Source organism: Homalodisca vitripennis, chromosome 5 (assembly GCF_021130785.1).
Source record: "Homalodisca vitripennis isolate AUS2020 chromosome 5, UT_GWSS_2.1, whole genome shotgun sequence".
Lineage (NCBI taxonomy): Eukaryota > Metazoa > Arthropoda > Insecta > Hemiptera > Cicadellidae > Homalodisca > Homalodisca vitripennis.
Genome location: NC_060211.1, coordinates 179,975,554 through 179,997,407, shown reverse-complemented (window position 1 = coordinate 179,997,407; position 21,854 = coordinate 179,975,554). Strand labels below are relative to the sequence as shown.

The 21,854-nt window shown below is 40.3% G+C and overlaps 1 protein-coding gene across 1 annotated transcript in view; it reads left to right on the top strand.

Annotated features, from left to right (window-relative positions):
• LOC124363254 (muscle M-line assembly protein unc-89-like) overlaps positions 1-21,854 on the top strand; it is a 96,707-nt gene that overhangs the window by 62,152 nt on the left and 12,701 nt on the right. The window contains exons 2-4 of the mRNA XM_046818457.1: positions 2,502-2,611; positions 13,085-13,181; positions 14,026-14,217. Of these exons, the coding sequence (XP_046674413.1) occupies positions 2,503-2,611; positions 13,085-13,181; positions 14,026-14,217 (398 nt within the window). The 5' untranslated portion in view covers position 2,502. The remainder of the gene's footprint in view (positions 1-2,501; positions 2,612-13,084; positions 13,182-14,025; positions 14,218-21,854) is intronic.

Sequence of the window (21,854 nt, the reverse complement as noted above, 5' to 3'; positions counted from 1 at the left end):
TTTACATTATTTGTTCATTAGTATTTCTGCACTTCTATGTCCAGTTTTAAAGTTATATGTATAGACAAACCCTCTTTACATTATTTGTTCATTAGTATTTCTGCACTTCTATGTCCAGTTTTAAAGTTATATGTATAGACAAACCCTCTTTACATTATTTGTTCATTAGTATTTCTGCACTTCTATGTCCAGTTTTAAAGTTATATGCATAGACAGGCGGCCAGGAGATTACTTTCTCGAATTACTTTAAGAACTTTTTTTTAATAAACAACTGTTTATTACACCCCCAACATTAAAATTGACATTCAATAAAATAATCTTTATCTATTTATGAATATTTAATCACCAATCGTTTAACAGGATTTTATCAAGAACATTTTTTTGTTTTAAATACAATTAATTAAATAAAAGTTAACGTCTTGGTTTTAAAATTAAAATTGAACTAAAAATTGAACTTTCTTATAAAATTTAAATAAAATAAAAATGTTTAATTTAATTCATAATAAAATGTACTTGTTATCAATAATAAGCGAAGCTAAATACACGTGAACTAGCCTACAATTTCGCTGAAAACATCATTTTGTCATTTTCTGTTACGGTTGATACAGATTCAAAATGAAAATTGTAACTAAGCTATATACATCCAAAACGTTATTGACTACAAACTTGAAATCTTGATGTATTAGCCTACATTAATTTTCTATTGCAAGTAACCTTGAACATTAACTTTACGTTAACAACTTGTAGTGTCTTGCAATGTTGCGTTAATTATTTTGTGTTCTCCTAATCTTTGTAATTGTCTTTGTTTCAAAATAATAAAATATTACCTGTAGAAAACACCTAACATTAGTTGACAACACATTTTTTCCGTAGGAAAATCGTAAAATTTCTACTTAAGCTAAATCCCCCGCAGAATAGGTATGGAAAATAACAAGCGGGTGCACCACTAATATAGCCTACTGTAGTTCGCGACATTCGCTAGCCGGATTGCCTATACCGACCCCTGTGTCCTGACTATAACTACCTCATCACCGACGCCCTTGATTGATCGCCGACAATCCAATTAATTATCAACTGTTCAACCCGTATTGCAATTGTATATCACAGTTGACTAGATATAGCCTAAACTTACTGCTGTTTTTCTGTACCTATGTTGATAAATCTACTTATATTCTAAAATATTTTTATAAGTATTTACTCACAAAATTATTTATTGGTTAAATTTGCCTATGTAGCAAAAGAAGTAGAGGATAAGGTGTACAAGAGTAGACTAACCGTATTGTTTGATAATATTGTTGAGATAGTTTTCCCGGTCTTGTTGTTATTTCTAAGTAACATCGTGTAGGCTAATGTCTTCTATACAAGGAACCACCAGAGAGTGCAGTTGGCGGCGACCAATAGAATGGACTGGCCTGCGCGACGTTGCCACACAACTGCCGCTGCCGCCCGGCACGGCTGGCGCATTGTGGCTGATAAACCGCTGCGCTGTCACAATTAACACTGATACTGAACATTTAAAACTTATCAGTATAATTGAAAAACAATATTTAAAATCTGTTGACAGCTATATTATATTTAAATTACTTGTATAGTTTATTAATGTTATTACAAACTAACTATCGATTAAAACAAACAAATCGTCCCGTCAGTTAGTCAGAGTACAGTACTTGCTTATTTCCATACGATACAACAATCTTTTCAGTGATTTTAAACGATTACTAAACACACACAAAATTAATATACATGTTGCTTATATTGGACACTGCATGACGTGTTGCTTGATTAAAAATAATTAAAAAAATATAACAATATAATCAATTTTAAAATTATGGAACAATATATTTTTAAAATTTGAAATAATCCAATTTTCCACTAAATAGCTTTTAGGGCCTACTATTTTAAAATGAAATACGTTAAAAAGCATGATTGACTTAATAATATTCTTACCTTTGCACTTGTATATTATTTATTCGCTCTCAGGCGGCAATATCGCAGCCAAAACCTCGGAGTCTTCTTCATTTTCACGGATTATTAACGGGAAATTAACGTTTTTGCGGTATTTTTATGTTTTCTTTTTAATTTATATTTCGGCTAAAGATTTTAATCATACGATCTTCGTATATGAGTAATATAATACAATAATTTATTTCAATCCATTTAACTCAACATGGAAATAAGCTACAGAGATGTACTTTTTTTTAAATGACCTTAAAATTATATTTTGTAATACGTAGTTAATTCATTCAAGACAGCTCTAACATTTCATTCGAGCGTAACGGTTAAGTATTTTAAGAACGCTGGACTCGCGCGGCTTGTGGTTACAGCGGGGAACAAGTTTGGCAACGTCGCTCAGTCCTCATTGGCTGCTCCAAGGTGACGTGCCAGATAGTCTCCTCCCTCTCAATAAATGTTGTCTGCCAGGGGAATGTAACATTGTTGTTTGTAAGATTGTACGCCTGCCTGTCCAGATGGCTCGTCTATACCGATGTCTCTTGTTGCAGCATGGACCGCGACCGCGCCCGCCTCAGTGACCTGAACGCCCACCTGCTCTGTGTTCTGTGCGGTGGTTACTACATTGATGCCACCACCATCTGCGAGTGTCTGCATTCGTGTGAGTAGCCTAGTAGCTCCCCTCTCTCTTCCAGAACAAAGTTAAACCTAATTTTAAGAACTTTTGGACCGTACAAAATCAGTCTGAAATTGTATTAGGCACTTCGAAAAGTATGTTGTCCATTAGTCTCAGATGCGAACCAATTTATAATTTAAAATTAATAAATTAGGAGAATGCCTTGCTTTGTTCTCAGGGATTTGATTAATTATTTGTTTTAAGAACCCTTTTTTTGATTAGAGGAAACGACTGATCGTTGGGGTTGTACACTTTGAAAATAAGTAACAGTACCCCCTGAAAACCGTACAATTCAGGGTAGCCTATACATATACATTCATTTACATATACATATAAATTCATGTAGGAAAACACCCTGTGTAAGAGAGTTACTGCTGGAAAGTACCTACGTAAGTATTCAAGTGTAAGTAGAGTACTGTAGTGTATGTAAGTTACTACTGCGGTCCCACACAAGCAACAATCTCTGAGCTAATACGTCACGCCACAATAATTGTGTCGGCAGAGCTTCTCGAATTGTAAGTATTCAAGTGTAAGTAGAGTACTGCAGTGTAAGTACTACTGCGGTCCCACACAAGCGACAGTCTCTGAGCTAATACGTCACGCCACAATAATTGTGTCGGCAGAGCTTCTCGAATTGTAAGTATTCAAGTGTAAGTAGAGTACTGCTGTGTAAGTACTACTGCGGTCCCACACAAGCGACAATCTCTGAGCTAATACGTCACGCCACAATAATTGTGTCGGCAGAGCTTCTCGAATTGTAAATATTCAAGTGTAAGTAGAGTACTGCAGTGTAAGTACTACTGCGGTCCCACACAAGCGACAGTCTCTGAGCTAATACGTCACGCCACAATAATTGTGTCGGCAGAGCTTCTCGAATTGTAAGTATTCAAGTGTAAGTAGAGTACTGCTGTGTAAGTACTACTGCGGTCCCACACAAGCGACAGTCTCTGAGCTAATACGTCATGCCACAATAATTGTGTCGGCAGAGCTTCTCGAATTGTAAGTATTCAAGTGTAAGTAGAGTACTGCTGTGTAAGTACTACTGCGGTCCCACACAAGCGACAGTCTCTGAGCTAATACGCCATGCCACAATAATTGTGTCGGCAGAGCTTCTCGAATTGTAAGTATTCAAGTGTAAGTAGAGTACTGCAGTGTAAGTACTACTGCGGTCCCACACAAGCGACAGTCTCTGAGCTAATACGCCATGCCACAATAATTGTGTCGGCAGAGCTTCTCGAATTGTAAGTATTCAAGTGTAAGTAGAGTACTGCAGTGTAAGTACTACTGCGGTCCCACACAAGCGACAGTCTCTGAGCTAATACGTCATGCCACAATAATTGTGTCGGCAGAGCTTCTCGAATTGTAAGTATTCAAGTGTAAGTAGAGTACTGCTGTGTAAGTACTACTGCGGTCCCACACAAGCGACAGTCTCTGAGCTAATACGTCATGCCACAATAATTGTGTCGGCAGAGCTTCTCGAATTGTAAGTATTCAAGTGTAAGTAGAGTACTGCTGTGTAAGTACTACTGCGGTCTCACACAAGCAACAGTCTCTGAGCTAATACGTCATGCCACAATAATTGTGTCGGCAGAGCTTCTCGAATTGTAAGTATTCAAGTGTAAGTAGAGTACTGCTGTGTAAGTACTACTGCGGTCCCACACAAGCGACGATCTCTGAGCTAATACGCCATGCCACAATAATTGTGTCGGCAGAGCTTCTCGAATTGTAAGTATTCAAGTGTAAGTAGAGTACTGCAGTGTAAGTACTACTGCGGTCCCACACAAGCGACAGTCTCTGAGCTAATACGTCACGCCACAATAATTGTGTCGGCAGAGCTTCTCGAATTGTAAGTATTCAAGTGTAAGTAGAGTACTGCTGTGTAAGTACTACTGCGGTCCCACACAAGCGACAATCTCTGAGCTAATACGCCATGCCACAATAATTGTGTCGGCAGAGCTTCTCGAATTGTAAGTATTCAAGTGTAAGTAGAGTACTGCAGTGTAAGTACTACTGCGGTCCCACACAAGCGACAATCTCTGAGCTAATACGCCATGCCACAATAATTGTGTCGGCAGAGCTTCTCGAATTGTAAGTATTCAAGTGTAAGTAGAGTACTGCAGTGTAAGTACTACTGCGGTCCCACACAAGCGACAATCTCTGAGCTAATACGCCATGCCACAATAATTGTGTCGGCAGAGCTTCTCGAATTGTAAGTATTCAAGTGTAAGTAGAGTACTGCAGTGTAAGTACTACTGCGGTCCCACACAAGCGACAATCTCTGAGCTAATACGCCATGCCACAATAATTGTGTCGGCAGAGCTTCTCGAATTGTAAGTATTCAAGTGTAAGTAGAGTACTGCAGTGTAAGTACTACTGCGGTCCCACACAAGCGACAATCTCTGAGCTAATACGCCATGCCACAATAATTGTGTCGGCAGAGCTTCTCGAATTGTAAGTATTCAAGTGTAAGTAGAGTACTGCAGTGTAAGTACTACTGCGGTCCCACACAAGCGACAATCTCTGAGCTAATACGCCATGCCACAATAATTGTGTCGGCAGAGCTTCTCGAATTGTAAGTATTCAAGTGTAAGTAGAGTACTGCTGTGTAAGTACTGTGTAAGTACTACTGCGGTCCCACAAATGACGATCTCTGAGCTAATACGTCACGCCACAATAATTGTGTCGGCAGAGCTTCTCGAATTGTAAGTATTCAAGTGTAAGTAGAGTACTGCAGTGTAAGTACTACTGCGGTCCCACACAAGCGACAGTCTCTGAGCTAATACGTCATGCCACAATAATTGTGTCGGCAGAGCTTCTCGAATTGTAAGTATTCAAGTGTAAGTAGAGTACTGCTGTGTAAGTACTACTGCGGTCCCACACAAGCGACAGTCTCTGAGCTAATACGTCATGCCACAATAATTGTGTCGGCAGAGCTTCTCGAATTGTAAGTATTCAAGTGTAAGTAGAGTACTGCAGTGTAAGTACTACTGCGGTCCCACACAAGCGACAGTCTCTGAGCTAATACGTCACGCCACAATAATTGTGTCGGCAGAGCTTCTCGAATTGTAAGTATTCAAGTGTAAGTAGAGTACTGCAGTGTAAGTACTACTGCGGTCCCACACAAGCGACAGTCTCTGAGCTAATACGTCATGCCACAATAATTGTGTCGGCAGAGCTTCTCGAATTGTAAGTATTCAAGTGTAAGTAGAGTACTGCAGTGTAAGTACTACTGCGGTCCCACACAAGCGACGATCTCTGAGCTAATACGCCATGCCACAATAATTGTGTCGGCAGAGCTTCTCGAATTGTAAGTATTCAAGTGTAAGTAGAGTACTGCTGTGTAAGTACTACTGCGGTCCCACACAAGCGACGATCTCTGAGCTAATACGTCACGCCACAATAATTGTGTCGGCAGAGCTTCTCGAATTGTAAGTATTCAAGTGTAAGTAGAGTACTGCAGTGTAAGTACTACTGCGGTCCCACACAAGCGACAGTCTCTGAGCTAATACGCCATGCCACAATAATTGTGTCGGCAGAGCTTCTCGAATTGTAAGTATTCAAGTGTAAGTAGAGTACTGCTGTGTAAGTACTACTGCGGTCCCACACAAGCGACAATCTCTGAGCTAATACGCCATGCCACAATAATTGTGTCGGCAGAGCTTCTCGAATTGTAAGTATTCAAGTGTAAGTAGAGTACTGCTGTGTAAGTACTACTGCGGTCCCACACAAGCGACAGTCTCTGAGCTAATACGTCACGCCACAATAATTGTGTCGGCAGAGCTTCTCGAATTGTAAGTATTCAAGTGTAAGTAGAGTACTGCTGTGTAAGTACTACTGCGGTCCCACACAAGCGACAGTCTCTGAGCTAATACGTCACGCCACAATAATTGTGTCGGCAGAGCTTCTCGAATTGTAAGTATTCAAGTGTAAGTAGAGTACTGCAGTGTAAGTACTACTGCGGTCCCACACAAGCGACAGTCTCTGAGCTAATACGCCATGCCACAATAATTGTGTCGGCAGAGCTTCTCGAATTGTAAGTATTCAAGTGTAAGTAGAGTACTGCAGTGTAAGTACTACTGCGGTCCCACACAAGCGACGATCTCTGAGCTAATACGCCATGCCACAATAATTGTGTCGGCAGAGCTTCTCGAATTGTAAGTATTCAAGTGTAAGTAGAGTACTGCTGTGTAAGTACTACTGCGGTCCCACACAAGCGACAGTCTCTGAGCTAATACGCCATGCCACAATAATTGTGTCGGCAGAGCTTCTCGAATTGTAAGTATTCAAGTGTAAGTAGAGTACTGCAGTGTAAGTACTACTGCGGTCCCACACAAGCGACGATCTCTGAGCTAATACGTCACGCCACAATAATTGTGTCGGCAGAGCTTCTCGAATTGTAAGTATTCAAGTGTAAGTAGAGTACTGCAGTGTAAGTACTACTGCGGTCCCACACAAGCGACAGTCTCTGAGCTAATACGTCACGCCACAATAATTGTGTCGGCAGAGCTTCTCGAATTGTAAGTATTCAAGTGTAAGTAGAGTACTGCTGTGTAAGTACTACTGCGGTCCCACACAAGCGACAGTCTCTGAGCTAATACGTCATGCCACAATAATTGTGTCGGCAGAGCTTCTCGAATTGTAAGTATTCAAGTGTAAGTAGAGTACTGCAGTGTAAGTACTACTGCGGTCCCACACAAATGCGACGATCTCTGAGCTAATACGTCACGCCACAATAATTGTGTCGGCAGAGCTTCTCGAATTGTAAGTATTCAAGTGTAAGTAGAGTACTGCTGTGTAAGTACTACTGCGGTCCCACACAAGCGACAGTCTCTGAGCTAATACGCCATGCCACAATAATTGTGTCGGCAGAGCTTCTCGAATTGTAAGTATTCAAGTGTAAGTAGAGTACTGCAGTGTAAGTACTACTGCGGTCCCACACAAGCGACAGTCTCTGAGCTAATACGTCACGCCACAATAATTGTGTCGGCAGAGCTTCTCGAATTGTAAGTATTCAAGTGTAAGTAGAGTACTGCTGTGTAAGTACTACTGCGGTCCCACACAAGCGACAGTCTCTGAGCTAATACGTCACGCCACAATAATTGTGTCGGCAGAGCTTCTCGAATTGTAAGTATTCAAGTGTAAGTAGAGTACTGCTGTGTAAGTACTACTGCGGTCCCACACAAGCGACAGTCTCTGAGCTAATACGTCACGCCACAATAAAGGCGGCGGCAGTTAGCCATTGTTCTCGCCGACTTGGCGTAGCCGATACGCTCGTTTCGGTTTATGGGTATTTACAAAATACAACCCATTATTCCCTGTTGGTTTATGGTCCACAACAAGCTCGTACTGTAGTACTATAAAAGTTATGCTAATTGAATTCTTGTAAGGGGTATTGTTGCTAAAGAGGGTTAGTTTAGTAAAGACTGAAAAGTAATGATTTCAGTCGATAAACAATCCCTAAAAACCGGACCAATGTTATAGTACTACATTACAACTCTATTCAAAGTGCAGAATCTGTTTTCTTTTTCTAAACCATATCTAAAATATATATTTTAAGGATTAAAAGTAATTTATAATAAGTGTCTTCAATTCAAACTTAGTCCTCCTGCATTTTATATTTCTGAATCAAAATTTGTACATGTCAATAAAAAATATATCTGCATTGAAAGGGAAAGTTCCACAATGATTATGTACAGGAATTCAATGTTGATTGTTAGTGTTTAGAGGAAGAACAATTTTTACTTCTACTATTACAAAGTGTATGGCATCAATAGGATTTTTGACCTATTGACATCACAATAATTACAATAATTGCAATAAAAAACTGTTATTGAGAATTTCCTGTTAACCCCATGTTTGAGTATATATTTGGAATGAAATTGAAGCAACCGTGCACGCTAATCCTAACCTCGTTTTCATCGTTTCCTGACTCTCTTAATTGTTACATAAGAGGACAGAATTAGTATCATCTGGGATTTGTAAGTTGTCCGAGATATCCTCTAATTTAGCAGATATCTCTGTAACGTGTCTAGCACCCTGCCATCAGTTCCGCCACACACGCTCATGGGAACCACGGCTCTCTCGCTACTTCCCTCGTTACTTGTGCGGGATCATCGTTTGTTTCTCTATTTGTTACTCATGAGTCCTAGTTGTTGGCTGTAATCAGTGAGAGAACACCCTGCCATCAGTTCCGCCAGACACGCTCATGGGAACCGCGGCTCTCTCGCTACTTCCCTCGTTACTTGTGCGGGATCATCGTTTGTTTCTCTATTTGTTACTCATGAGTCCTAGTTGTTGGCTGTAATCAGTGAGAGAACACCCTGCCATCAGTTCCGCCAGACACGCTCATGGGAACCGCGGCTCTCTCGCTACTTCCCTCGTTACTTGTGCGGGATCATCGTTTGTTTCTCTATTTGTTACTCATGAGTCCTAGTTGTTGGCTGTAATCAGTGAGAGAACACCCTACCATCAGTTCCGCCACACACGCTCATGGGAACCACGGCTCTCTCGCTACTTCCCTCGTTACTTGTGCGGGATCATCGTTTGTTTCTCTATTTGTTACTCATGAGTCCTAGTTGTTGGCTGTAATCAGTGAGAGAACACCCTACCATCAGTTCCGCCACACACGCTCATGGGAACCACGGCTCTCTCGCTACTTCCCTCGTTACTTGTGCGGGATCATCGTTTGTTTCTCTATTTGTTACTCATGAGTCCTAGTTGTTGGCTGTAATCAGTGAGAGAACACCCTGCCATCAGTTCCGCCAGACACGCTCATGGGAACCGCGGCTCTCTCGCTACTTCCCTCGTTACTTGTGCGGGATCATCGTTTGTTTCTCTATTTGTTACTCATGAGTCCTAGTTGTTGGCTGTAATCAGTGAGAGAACACCCTGCCATCAGTTCCGCCAGACACGCTCATGGGAACCGCGGCTCTCTCGCTACTTCCCTCGTTACTTGTGCGGGATCATCGTTTGTTTCTCTATTTGTTACTCTTGAGTCCTAGTTGGTAGCATTTTGTAGCTTTTTAGAAAAACTGATTTCAAGACTAGAAATATATTTTTGTTATTCAAAAAATGTGTACGGGTTACGCATATATGGGCAAGCTGGCCGAGGTACTATTCGGTTAATTATTCTGTTTGTCACCATTGTATAGATGTATACTGTGAAGTAATAAACGATGATAAAGATTAGATGTTCTATATTTTGTTCATTGTTTGTACTGGTACATTGAGGCCGAGGTACTATTCGGTTAATTATTCTGTTTATCACCATTGTATAGATGTATACTGTGAAGCAATAAACGATGATAAAGATTAGATGTTCTATATTTTGTTCATTGTTTGTACTGGTACATTGAGGGCGAGGTACTATTCGGTTAATTATTCTGTTTGTCACCATTGTATAGATGTATACTGTGAAGCAATAAACGATGATAAAGATTAGATGTTCTATATTTTGTTCATTGTTTGTACTGGTACATTGAGGGCGAGGTACTATTCGGTTAATTATTCTGTTTGTCACCATTGTATAGATGTATACTGTGAAGCAATAAACGATGATAAAGATTAGATGTTCTATATTTTGTTCATTGTTTGTACTGGTACATTGAGGGCGAGGTACTATTCGGTTAATTATTCTGTTTGTCACCATTGTATAGATGTATACTGTGAAGTAATAAACGATGATAAAGATTAGATGTTCTATATTTTGTTCATTGTTTGTACTGGTACATTGAGGGCGAGGTACTATTCGGTTAATTATTCTGTTTGTCACCATTGTATAGATGTATACTGTGAAGTAATAAACGATGATAAAGATTAGATGTTCTATATTTTGTTCATTGTTTGTACTGGTACATTGAGGCCGAGGTACTATTCGGTTAATTATTCTGTTTGTCACCATTGTATAGATGTATACTGTGAAGTAATAAACGATGATAAAGATTAGATGTTCTATATTTTGTTCATTGTTTGTACTGGTACATTGAGGCCGAGGTACTATTCGGTTAATTATTCTGTTTATCACCATTGTATAGATGTATACTGTGAAGTAATAAACGATGATAAAGATTAGATGTTCTATATTTTGTTCATTGTTTGTACTGGTACATTGAGGCCGAGGTACTATTCGGTTAATTATTCTGTTTGTCACCATTGTATAGATGTATACTGTGAAGTAATAAACGATGATAAAGATTAGATGTTCTATATTTTGTTCATTGTTTGTACTGGTACATTGAGGCCGAGGTACTATTCGGTTAATTATTCTGTTTGTCACCATTGTATAGATGTATACTGTGAAGCAATAAACGATGATAAAGATTAGATGTTCTATATTTTGTTCATTGTTTGTACTGGTACATTGAGGGCGAGGTACTATTCGGTTAATTATTCTGTTTGTCACCATTGTATAGATGTATACTGTGAAGTAATAAACGATGATAAAGATTAGATGTTCTATATTTTGTTCATTGTTTGTACTGGTACATTGAGGCCGAGGTACTATTCGGTTAATTATTCTGTTTGTCACCATTGTATAGATGTATACTGTGAAGTAATAAACGATGATAAAGATTAGATGTTCTATATTTTGTTCATTGTTTGTACTGGTACATTGAGGGCGAGGTACTATTCGGTTAATTATTCTGTTTGTCACCATTGTATAGATGTATACTGTGAAGCAATAAACGATGATAAAGATTAGATGTTCTATATTTTGTTCATTGTTTGTACTGGTACATTGAGGGCGAGGTACTATTCGGTTAATTATTCTGTTTGTCACCATTGTATAGATGTATACTGTGAAGTAATAAACGATGATAAAGATTAGATGTTCTATATTTTGTTCATTGTTTGTACTGGTACATTGAGGGCGAGGTACTATTCGGTTAATTATTCTGTTTGTCACCATTGTATAGATGTATACTGTGAAGTAATAAACGATGATAAAGATTAGATGTTCTATATTTTGTTCATTGTTTGTACTGGTACATTGAGGGCCGAGGTACTATTCGGTTAATTATTCTGTTTGTCACCATTGTATAGATGTATACTGTGAAGTAATACACGATGATAAAGATTAGATGTTCTATATTTTGTTCATTGTTTGTACTGGTACATTGAGGGCGAGGTACTATTCGGTTAATTATTCTGTTTGTCACCATTGTATAGATGTATACTGTGAAGTAATAAACGATGATAAAGATTAGATGTTCTATATTTTGTTCATTGTTTGTACTGGTACATTGAGGCCGAGGTACTATTCGGTTAATTATTCTGTTTATCACCATTGTATAGATGTATACTGTGAAGTAATAAACGATGATAAAGATTAGATGTTCTATATTTTGTTCATTGTTTGTACTGGTACATTGAGGCCGAGGTACTATTCGGTTAATTATTCTGTTTGTCACCATTGTATAGATGTATACTGTGAAGTAATAAACGATGATAAAGATTAGATGTTCTATATTTTGTTCATTGTTTGTACTGGTACATTGAGGCCGAGGTACTATTCGGTTAATTATTCTGTTTGTCACCATTGTATAGATGTATACTGTGAAGTAATAAACGATGATAAAGATTAGATGTTCTATATTTTGTTCATTGCTTGTACTGGTACATTGAGGCCGAGGTACTATTCGGTTAATTATTCTGTTTGTCACCATTGTATAGATGTATACTGTGAAGTAATAAACGATGATAAAGATTAGATGTTCTATATTTTGTTCATTGCTTGTACTGGTACATTGAGGGCGAGGTACTATTCGGTTAATTATTCTGTTTGTCACCATTGTATAGATGTATACTGTGAAGTAATAAACGATGATAAAGATTAGATGTTCTATATTTTGTTCATTGTTTGTACTGGTACATTGAGGCCGAGGTACTATTCGGTTAATTATTCTGTTTGTCACCATTGTATAGATGTATACTGTGAAGTAATAAACGATGATAAAGATTAGATGTTCTATATTTTGTTCATTGTTTGTACTGGTACATTGAGGGCGAGGTACTATTCGGTTAATTATTCTGTTTGTCACCATTGTATAGATGTATACTGTGAAGTAATAAACGATGATAAAGATTAGATGTTCTATATTTTGTTCATTGTTTGTACTGGTACATTGAGGGCGAGGTACTATTCGGTTAATTATTCTGTTTGTCACCATTGTATAGATGTATACTGTGAAGTAATACACGATGATAAAGATTAGATGTTCTATATTTTGTTCATTGTTTGTACTGGTACATTGACTGGTCTTCAATTATACATAGTAGACTATTAATTTCCTCAATTTCTAATGTCCTTTTCAAGGACAGTGTTTTGAAAAATGTTATAATTTATGAAGCGTTACAAGAACTTGAGAATCTAATTGACTAATATTGTAAAGGTTATTAAAAATTACACTTGTCAAATTAAAATAAATTAAGATTTTAAAGGCATGATTTCATTTTCAGTCTGCAGATCGTGTATCGTGAAACACCTGGAGACCAGCAAGTTCTGCCCGATCTGCGATGTCCAACTGCACAAGTCAAAACCCCTCCTCAGCATCAGGTAAGGAGGAAAGGCTTACTTTACTGTATCGTGAGTGTTATTGATTCATTTTCTTTGGCTTGATAAGAACAGTAGGACAATGACTTATGCCGATATTGTACTTTGGTAATCAAAATTCCCTTTTTTGTATGTTTGAGATTAATTTTATTGCAGAGTTTGGAACCTTTTCATTTTTCCAATACATTTTAATTAACAAAATGTAATCGTGATAAAATTAACCCGCAGTTGTTCCTCAACACTGATCACTCTGCACATATAGGCTAACTGTGATTATCCAAATCTTCACAATCGTTTGGCTCTTTCTGAGCTCTTTGAAGATTTGTTTAGTACTTCAAGTACTACAACGACTGTTTACTGTGAATATGAGCATTACTTACCTAAAGTTGACCAGAAAATGCTCAGGATTTATCCATTCTCTAGCACCAAGCTCGGAAATCTCCACTTGCTAAACTTGCTAAGACCGTTACGAATTTTAAACATAGACTTGTGGCAGATTGTTCCTAGAAGACATTAGTAAGCGATTATGTTGCCAAAAACAAAAAAGTCCCACGTTTGTCCAAATTATTTTTCAGTATTGTTCGATGTGGACAAGGATATGTCAAATATTTAGGACTTCCTATTAAATAAATATAATTGTGCAATTATATAATTCTAATCTTTTTACTTACCCAAATTATCTGCCATGTTACCTTTCTATTATTTTGTAAATCCAAAATACGTTAGTTTGGAAAAACGAATAATGAGATCGCTAAATGAGATGTGATTAGAGTTACAATGCACATCTCTAGAGTAAGGTACGATGATAATGAAGATCAAAGCCTGATCGATGTTCTGTGATGACCAGGCCTGACACGACGCTGCAGAGGCTGGTGTACAAGGTGGTGCCGGGACTGTTCCAGCGAGAGTTACAGAGGAGACGTCAGTTCTACACCAATCCAGAGTCCCCGGACTTCCACAGAGACATCGCCAGGCTGGCGAAGTACCAGTCGTTCTCTCCAGAGGACAGTTTCAGCCTGTCAATAGAGTACTACAACAGGTATCTATCAGTGGATCTTACCATTTTAGAGTTGGATTTAGACCTTGTACAAAGTAGAGTTGTACAAGTGCGGTCGCCCTGTACGAGCATCGGTTTCACAGTACTATCGATCAATGTATCTACCGTACAAATTGATGCTAACAACAGTATGTAAGGCTGTAATTAGACTCTGGACTCCCAAATGGATCGAAAAGCAGATTACATAGGCCAGGAATATCCTTACTCGTGATTATGGAAACCCCCATGGCTGAAGTGCAGCAATGAGACGTGCACTAAAACATTCGGTAGTGAGAGAATCCGGTTGTCGCTGCCTCTACTTATGGACTCTTTCCTTGGAATGCTGAGTCAAAATTGTTCAGTTTTATCTCCCGAAAAGAATACGCCCAACAAGAGGAAGGTGGCATTTGCATATCAGAGACTGCTGCTCTTTTGATAAACTTGCCAACAAACTTATGGTAGGCATACACTGTAATTGACACGATTGTCACTGGTTGGACTTTTGGATGCTTCCTTGAAATCCTGTCATGATCAATTTCAGGATAGTGTTCCTCAGGTTAGACTGTTTAATGGTTCAAACTTTGGAGCGACCAGTCTTGGTCTCTTCATCTTGATGAAATAACGCCCAAAAACGTCATCAAACTCTTAAAAGGTTGTTTTTACAATTATTACAAAAAAACCGAGGACAATTAAAAGACTTTGGTTTTATGGTGTTACTCCTTGGACCACAATCGTGGGTTTTGGAGATCTTGGGTAATTTATGATACCAATTAGTCAAAGTTTTTGAAAAAAACACGTTGACGAATAGATTCAATTTTAGAAATTCAAATATAGCATAAATCTAGTAATTTATTTGTGATGAAGGTTTGGAGTCAGCAATATCTCGTATATCTGCAGCCACATGAGATTAAGACGTGTTAAGGTCAATATATTCGGGAATTTATTTAAATCGTATGCAGTCCTAGAAATGATTGTGCCCCGACGGAGGCGGTGGCTGTAGTGAGTGAGTGAGTGAGTGAGTTGTGGTCGTGATGCGGAAGATGTGTTATTAACGCAAATTGGCGAGTCACGAGCCTACACCCTCCCCCACCCCCCGCGCTGTCCCGCGCCGCTCACCGTCACAAATCAATGATTATCTCCCGCCAAGACCGACATTATCTAAACCAATAATATCTATTATACAAGTCGTCCCGTTACGGTCCTCACTGTTGTTTATGTTTCGATAAATCCTGCGACCGCATTGAAACCTTCCTTGGAGACTTGGCTCCATTCTGGTGTCCTCCCTCTCGCGGTTACGGCTTGTTGGAAGTAAATGTGTACTTCTTCTGTCACTGCCGACGTAACTGAGTTGAGAATGAACCAGTAAAACTTAATAGTAGACTGCATAAGATTTTATAATTTGACTTACTTAGTAGTTCATGGTTATTATTCAAATTTACTACAAACTCAACCAAAAGAATAACCTTACTTGAAAATTTCACATTCCAATATAAACTTTATATCATGGTAGGAAATTCTTTTCTTTTTTTCATATAAATTCCTTTAATAGCACTACTGAAAAACTTAGTCTCGTTTCCATGTAATAGGTGCTAGAATCATATTGTAAGTTATGACAGAGTAATCTTGATTTGAGAAAAAAACGAAGTAGAATAGATATAATGAGTTGCTTGAAGAAATACATATTTCATTTTTGTTTTAAATTATTTTTACGCTTCATAATATTTGTACGACATAACTCAATATCAGACCTAAAGCTGATATAGGAAAAGAAAATGCATTAGATTCGTATATTACTGTTATAGAAGTGAACAACGAATGCGAGATATACAAGGAAGTAGGGGAAGATTGTGGGAGATCGTTTCAATAGAAGTTTCGAACCGTGAAATAATTATTATGTGGTTTAACGTTGGAGCTGTGAGATCTTGCACAGTTTGACGACATTTCACCGAACGTTGTATAATGTATGATCGATAGACGCGTTAGACTGCCGGGGCGGATATCTCTCAGGTTCCCGCCTAATGAATTACCGACAAGGCGGAGAGTTGTGTAGGGCGAGCGCCAGTTGGCACAGCACGGACAGGAGAGCGAGTTTATGGCGATAACATGATAAAAGGCGCTTGTTGTCGGAGTAGCGTGAGGCGGTGTTGTTGGGGGGGGGGGGGGGGTACTCGCGTGGTGGCCCAGCGCCAACTCACACACACACGCACACGCACAGTCTTGTCCAACCGCTCCTCTAGAATTGTTCTCTCTTGCTTGTCTATAGTTCTGGGATTGATGTCTAGTTATGCAAATTGTATAATGTAATGACGACTATAGTGAAGCCACTGGGGGATGTTCCCCTCTGATGAAGAACAGTAGCCTAGGAGACTACAGTAGCCCAGGAGACCGGGTGAAAGCTAAGTACGGACCTGCCACACTCCGGCTGCCGCAGTCGGTGAAAGCCCCATGCAAATGTGCGGGTTAATAGTGTGATGAAACTTTTAATTAGACCGCGCCGCGCGATACTTAGTGAATAGTAAATAGATGCGGCGGTAATAGAGTAATTACTGGCCAGACACATTCCCTGATGACAAGCTGTTCTGTATCCACCGAGTCGTGAACGCCGCTCTCCGCTTCCCCCAGTCGCTCATTGTGTTTGTTCTCACAAGTCCGGGCCACGCACCACGCACACTGTCACTGTCCTAGATACTGGAGCCATCGGGAATATACGGACAGCATTAGTTATCGTCATCTCACTATCCTAGATCCTGAGTCCAGATACTGGAGCCATCGGGAATATATGGACAGCATTAGTTATCGTCACTCACTATCCTAGATACTGATTCCAGATTCTGGAGCCATCGGGAATATATGGACAGCATTAATTATCGTCACTCACTATCCTAGATACTGAGTCCAGATTCTGGAGCCATCGGGAATATATGGACAGCATTAATTATCGTCACGTCACTATCTAAGATAACAGTTATACCGAGCTGGCACCGAGTCCAGATTCTGGAGCCATGGGGAATATACGGACATCATTAATTATCGTCACGTCACTATCTAAGATAACAGTTATACCAAACTGGCACCGAGTCCAGATTCAGAAGCCATCGGGAATATATGGACATCATTAATTATCGTTACGTCACTATCTAAGATAACAGTTATACCAAACTGGCACCGAGTCCAGATTCTAGAGCCATGGGGAATATACGGACAGCATTAATTATCGTCACGTCACTATCTAAGATAACAGTTATATCGAGCTGGCACCGAGTCCAGATTCTGGAGCCGTGGGGAATATATGGACAGCATTATATATCGTCACTCACTATCCTAGATACTGAGTCCAGATACTGGAGCCATGGGGAATATACGGACAGCATTAATTATCGTCACGTCACTATCTAAGATAACAGTTATACCGAGCTGGCACCGAGTCCAGATTCTAGAGCCATGGGGAATATATGGACAGCATTAATTATCGTCACGTCACTATCTAAGATAACAGTTATACCAAACTGGCACCGAGTCCAGATTCTAGAGCCATGGGGAATATACGGACAGCATTAATTATCGTCACGTCACTATCTAAGATAACAGTTATATCGAGCTGGCACCGAGTCCAGATTCTAGAGCCATGGGGAATATACGGACAGCATTAATTATCGTCACGTCACTATCTAAGATAACAGTTATATCGAGCTGGCACCGAGTCCAGATTCTAGAGCCATGGGGAATATACGGACAGCATTAATTATCGTCACGTCACTATCTAAGATAAGAGTTATACCGAGCTGGCACCGAGTCCACTGGAGCCATCGGGAATATATGGACAGCATTAATTATCGTCACGCACTATCTAAGATAACAGTTATACCAAACTGGCACCGAGTCCAGATTCTGGAGCCATGGGGAATATATGGACAGCATTAATTATCGTCACGCACTATCTAAGATAACAGTTATACCAAACTGGCACCGAGTCCAGATTCTGGAGCCGTGGGGAATATATGGACAGCATTAGTTATCGTCACTCACTATCCTAGATACTGAGTCCAGATACTGGAGCCATGGGGAATATACGGACAGCATTAATTATCGTCACGTCACTATCTAAGATAACAGTTATACCAAACTGGCACCTAGTCCAGATTCTAGAGCCATGGGGAATATACGGACAGCATTAATTATCGTCACGTCACTATCTAAGATAACAGTTATATCGAGCTGGCACCGAGTCCAGATTCTAGAGCCATGGGGAATATATGGACAGCATTAATTATCGTCACGTCACTATCTAAGATAACAGTTATACCAAACTGGCACCGAGTCCAGATTCTAGAGCCATGGGGAATATACGGACAGCATTAATTATCGTCACGTCACTATCTAAGATAACAGTTATATCGAGCTGGCACCGAGTCCAGATTCTAGAGCCATGGGGAATATACGGACAGCATTAATTATCGTCACGTCACTATCTAAGATAACAGTTATATCGAGCTGGCACCGAGTCCAGATTCTAGAGCCATGGGGAATATACGGACAGCATTAATTATCGTCACGTCACTATCTAAGATAAGAGTTATATCGAGCTGGCACCGAGTCCAGATTCTAGAGCCATGGGGAATATATGGACAGCATTAATTATCGTCACGTCACTATCTAAGATAAGAGTTATATCGAGCTGGCCCCGAGTCCAGATTCTAGAGCCATGGGGAATATATACGGACAGCATTAATTATCGTCACGTCACTATCTAAGATAACAGTTATATCGAGCTGGCACCGAGTCCAGATTCTAGAGCCATGGGGAATATATGGACAGCATTAATTATCGTCACGTCACTATCTAAGATAAGAGTTATATCGAGCTGGCACCGAGTCCAGATTCTAGAGCCATGGGGAATATATGGACAGCATTAATTATCGTCACGTCACTATCTAAGATAACAGTTATACCAAACTGGCACCGAGTCCAGATTCTGGAGCCATGGGGAATATATGGACAGCATTAATTATCGTCACGTCACTATCTAAGATAACAGTTATATCGAGCTGGCACCGAGTCCAGATTCTAGAGCCATGGGGAATATATGGACAGCATTAATTATCGTCACGTCACTATCTAAGATAAGAGTTGTATCGAGCTGGCCCCGAGTCCAGATTCTGGTGCCATCGGGAATATATGGACAGCATTAGTTATCGTCACTCACTATCCTAGATACTGAGTCCAGATACTGGAGCCATCGGGAATATATGGCCAGCATTAATTATCGTCACGTCACTATCTAAGATAACAGTTATATCGAGCTGGCACCGAGTCCAGATTCTGGAGCCATGGGGAATATATGGACAGCATTAATTATCGTTACGTCACTATCTAAGATAACAGTTATACCAAACTGGCACCGAGTCCAGATTCTGGAGCCATGGGGAATATATGGACAGCATTAATTATCGTCACTCACTATCCTAGATACTGAGTCCAGATTCTGGAGCCATGGGGAATATATGGACAGCATTAATTATCGTCACGCACTATCTAAGATAACAGTTATACCAAACTGGCACCGAGTCCAGATTCTGGAGCCATGGGGAATATATGGACAGCATTAATTATCGTCACGCACTATCTAAGATAACAGTTATACCGAGCTGGCACCGAGTCCAGATTCTGGAGCCATCGGGAATATATGGACAGCATTAATTATCGTCTCGTCACTATCCAAGATTCTGAGTCCAGATTGTGGAGCTCGGGACAGCATTCGGTACGAAGTCTGTATCCAGTACCTTGGGATATACCAATGCCTTGATACAACTTCAAACAAAGGATATATTACCAGGATGTTCTGCTATTGAATAATTGAATATACTGACAATGATATGATAACATAGTACCTGTGCTGAGCTGGTAACACAGAGTTAACTGTCACTTTTAATATTTTGATGGACTGAAGGCCGACGTTATGTAATGGAGGACAAATGTCAACGAGCCTGAAGGAGGGCGGCAGTAGTTACTGACTGTATAGCACGAGGCTGATGAGGAGAAAGTGGCGGCGGTTGTGCGGTAGTGCGGCGACTAGGTGACGATGACGAGAAGGATCGGCGGCGGTAGTGTGCCTGTGCCGGGCCGAGCTCGCCGATGATGACGGCGGTCGTTAGGAGATATTATCAGAGCTCGCCCGCCGCGCCGCCTGTGGCGTCAACTCGCTAGTCTTGGAGCCACAACTTGATCTGTTGTTTGCACAAATACTGAACTTGTCAATATATATCTAGTCAAGTAAATACCGTGCCCATGGTAATTCATGAACATACAACGTTTCTGCACAGAAAGGAATTGTTCGCCCAGATCGTGGGATGCGAAGTATTTACAGACTCTGTTGTGTACAGCGCTCAGGCTATAATCTACGGCCATCACTCAATGCCAAATGACAATGGAATCCGGCAATTGACCGGGCGGGGAAGGATTTTCACCAATTTGTGAGCCACGGAGGACGTTCCGCGCCGCTGGACCGCGACCAGAGACTCGCTATCGTCCTTCGTTAACACGCGATTGCCGCTCTGTCTACAACAGTCCATGAACATTAATGTGATTGTGGATTGTGACGTGCGGACTGTTAACAGTTTAAATTCTTTTGGAAAATAAAAGTTCTTAAAACCCCTAGTGATAACACCATACGCTTTTAGACGTGCTTAAAACCCCTAGTGATGACACTATACGCTTTTAGATGTGCTTAAAACCCTAGTGATGATACCGTACGCTTTTAGACGTGCTTAAAACCCATAGTGATGATACCGTACTCTTTAAGACGTGCTTAAAACCCCTAGTGATGACACCATACGCTTTTAGACGCGCTTAAAACCCCCTAATAATGACACTATATGCTTTTAGACGTGCTTAAAACCCCTAGTGATGATACCATACGCTTTTAGACGTGCTTAAAACCCCTAGTGATGATACCGTACGCTTTTAGACGTGCTTAAAACCCCTAGTGATGACACTATACGCTTTTAGACGTACTTAAAACGACTAGTGATGATACCATACGCTTTTACACGTGTTTAAAACCCGTAGTGATGATACCATACACTTGATACCGTTTACTGATGTCCAAATTTGAATTTGCCGTTGTACAAAATTAGTTACTAGATTTGTAACTCACATTAACAGGAACTTGACTGGTATTCATGTGACGGGCCACGTGATGACGCGATGTGACGGCACGCCCGTCAGCCAATCATCGTATCAACTGGACCGCATGATTGGCCACACGCGCGCGGCACTCCTTCGCCGAGTCTACCTCTGGTCGCTCGGCTACACCCACCACATGTTGTCTCTCAGTCCGTCCTGTATCGATTCTTCCAAGACATCGCTTCTGTGTAAGGCATTCAACACAGAATCTGTAATCGAGTCTACCTCTGGTCGCTCGGCTACACCCACCACATGTTGTCTCTCAGTCCGTCCTGTATCGATTCTTCCAAGACATCGCTTCTGTGTAAGGCATTCAACACAGAATCTGTAATCGAATCTACCTCTGGTCGCTCGGCTACACCCACCACATGTTGTCTCTCAGTCCGTCCTGTATCGATTCTTCCAAGACATCGCTTCTGTGTAAGGCATTCAACACAGAATCTGTAATCGAGTCTACC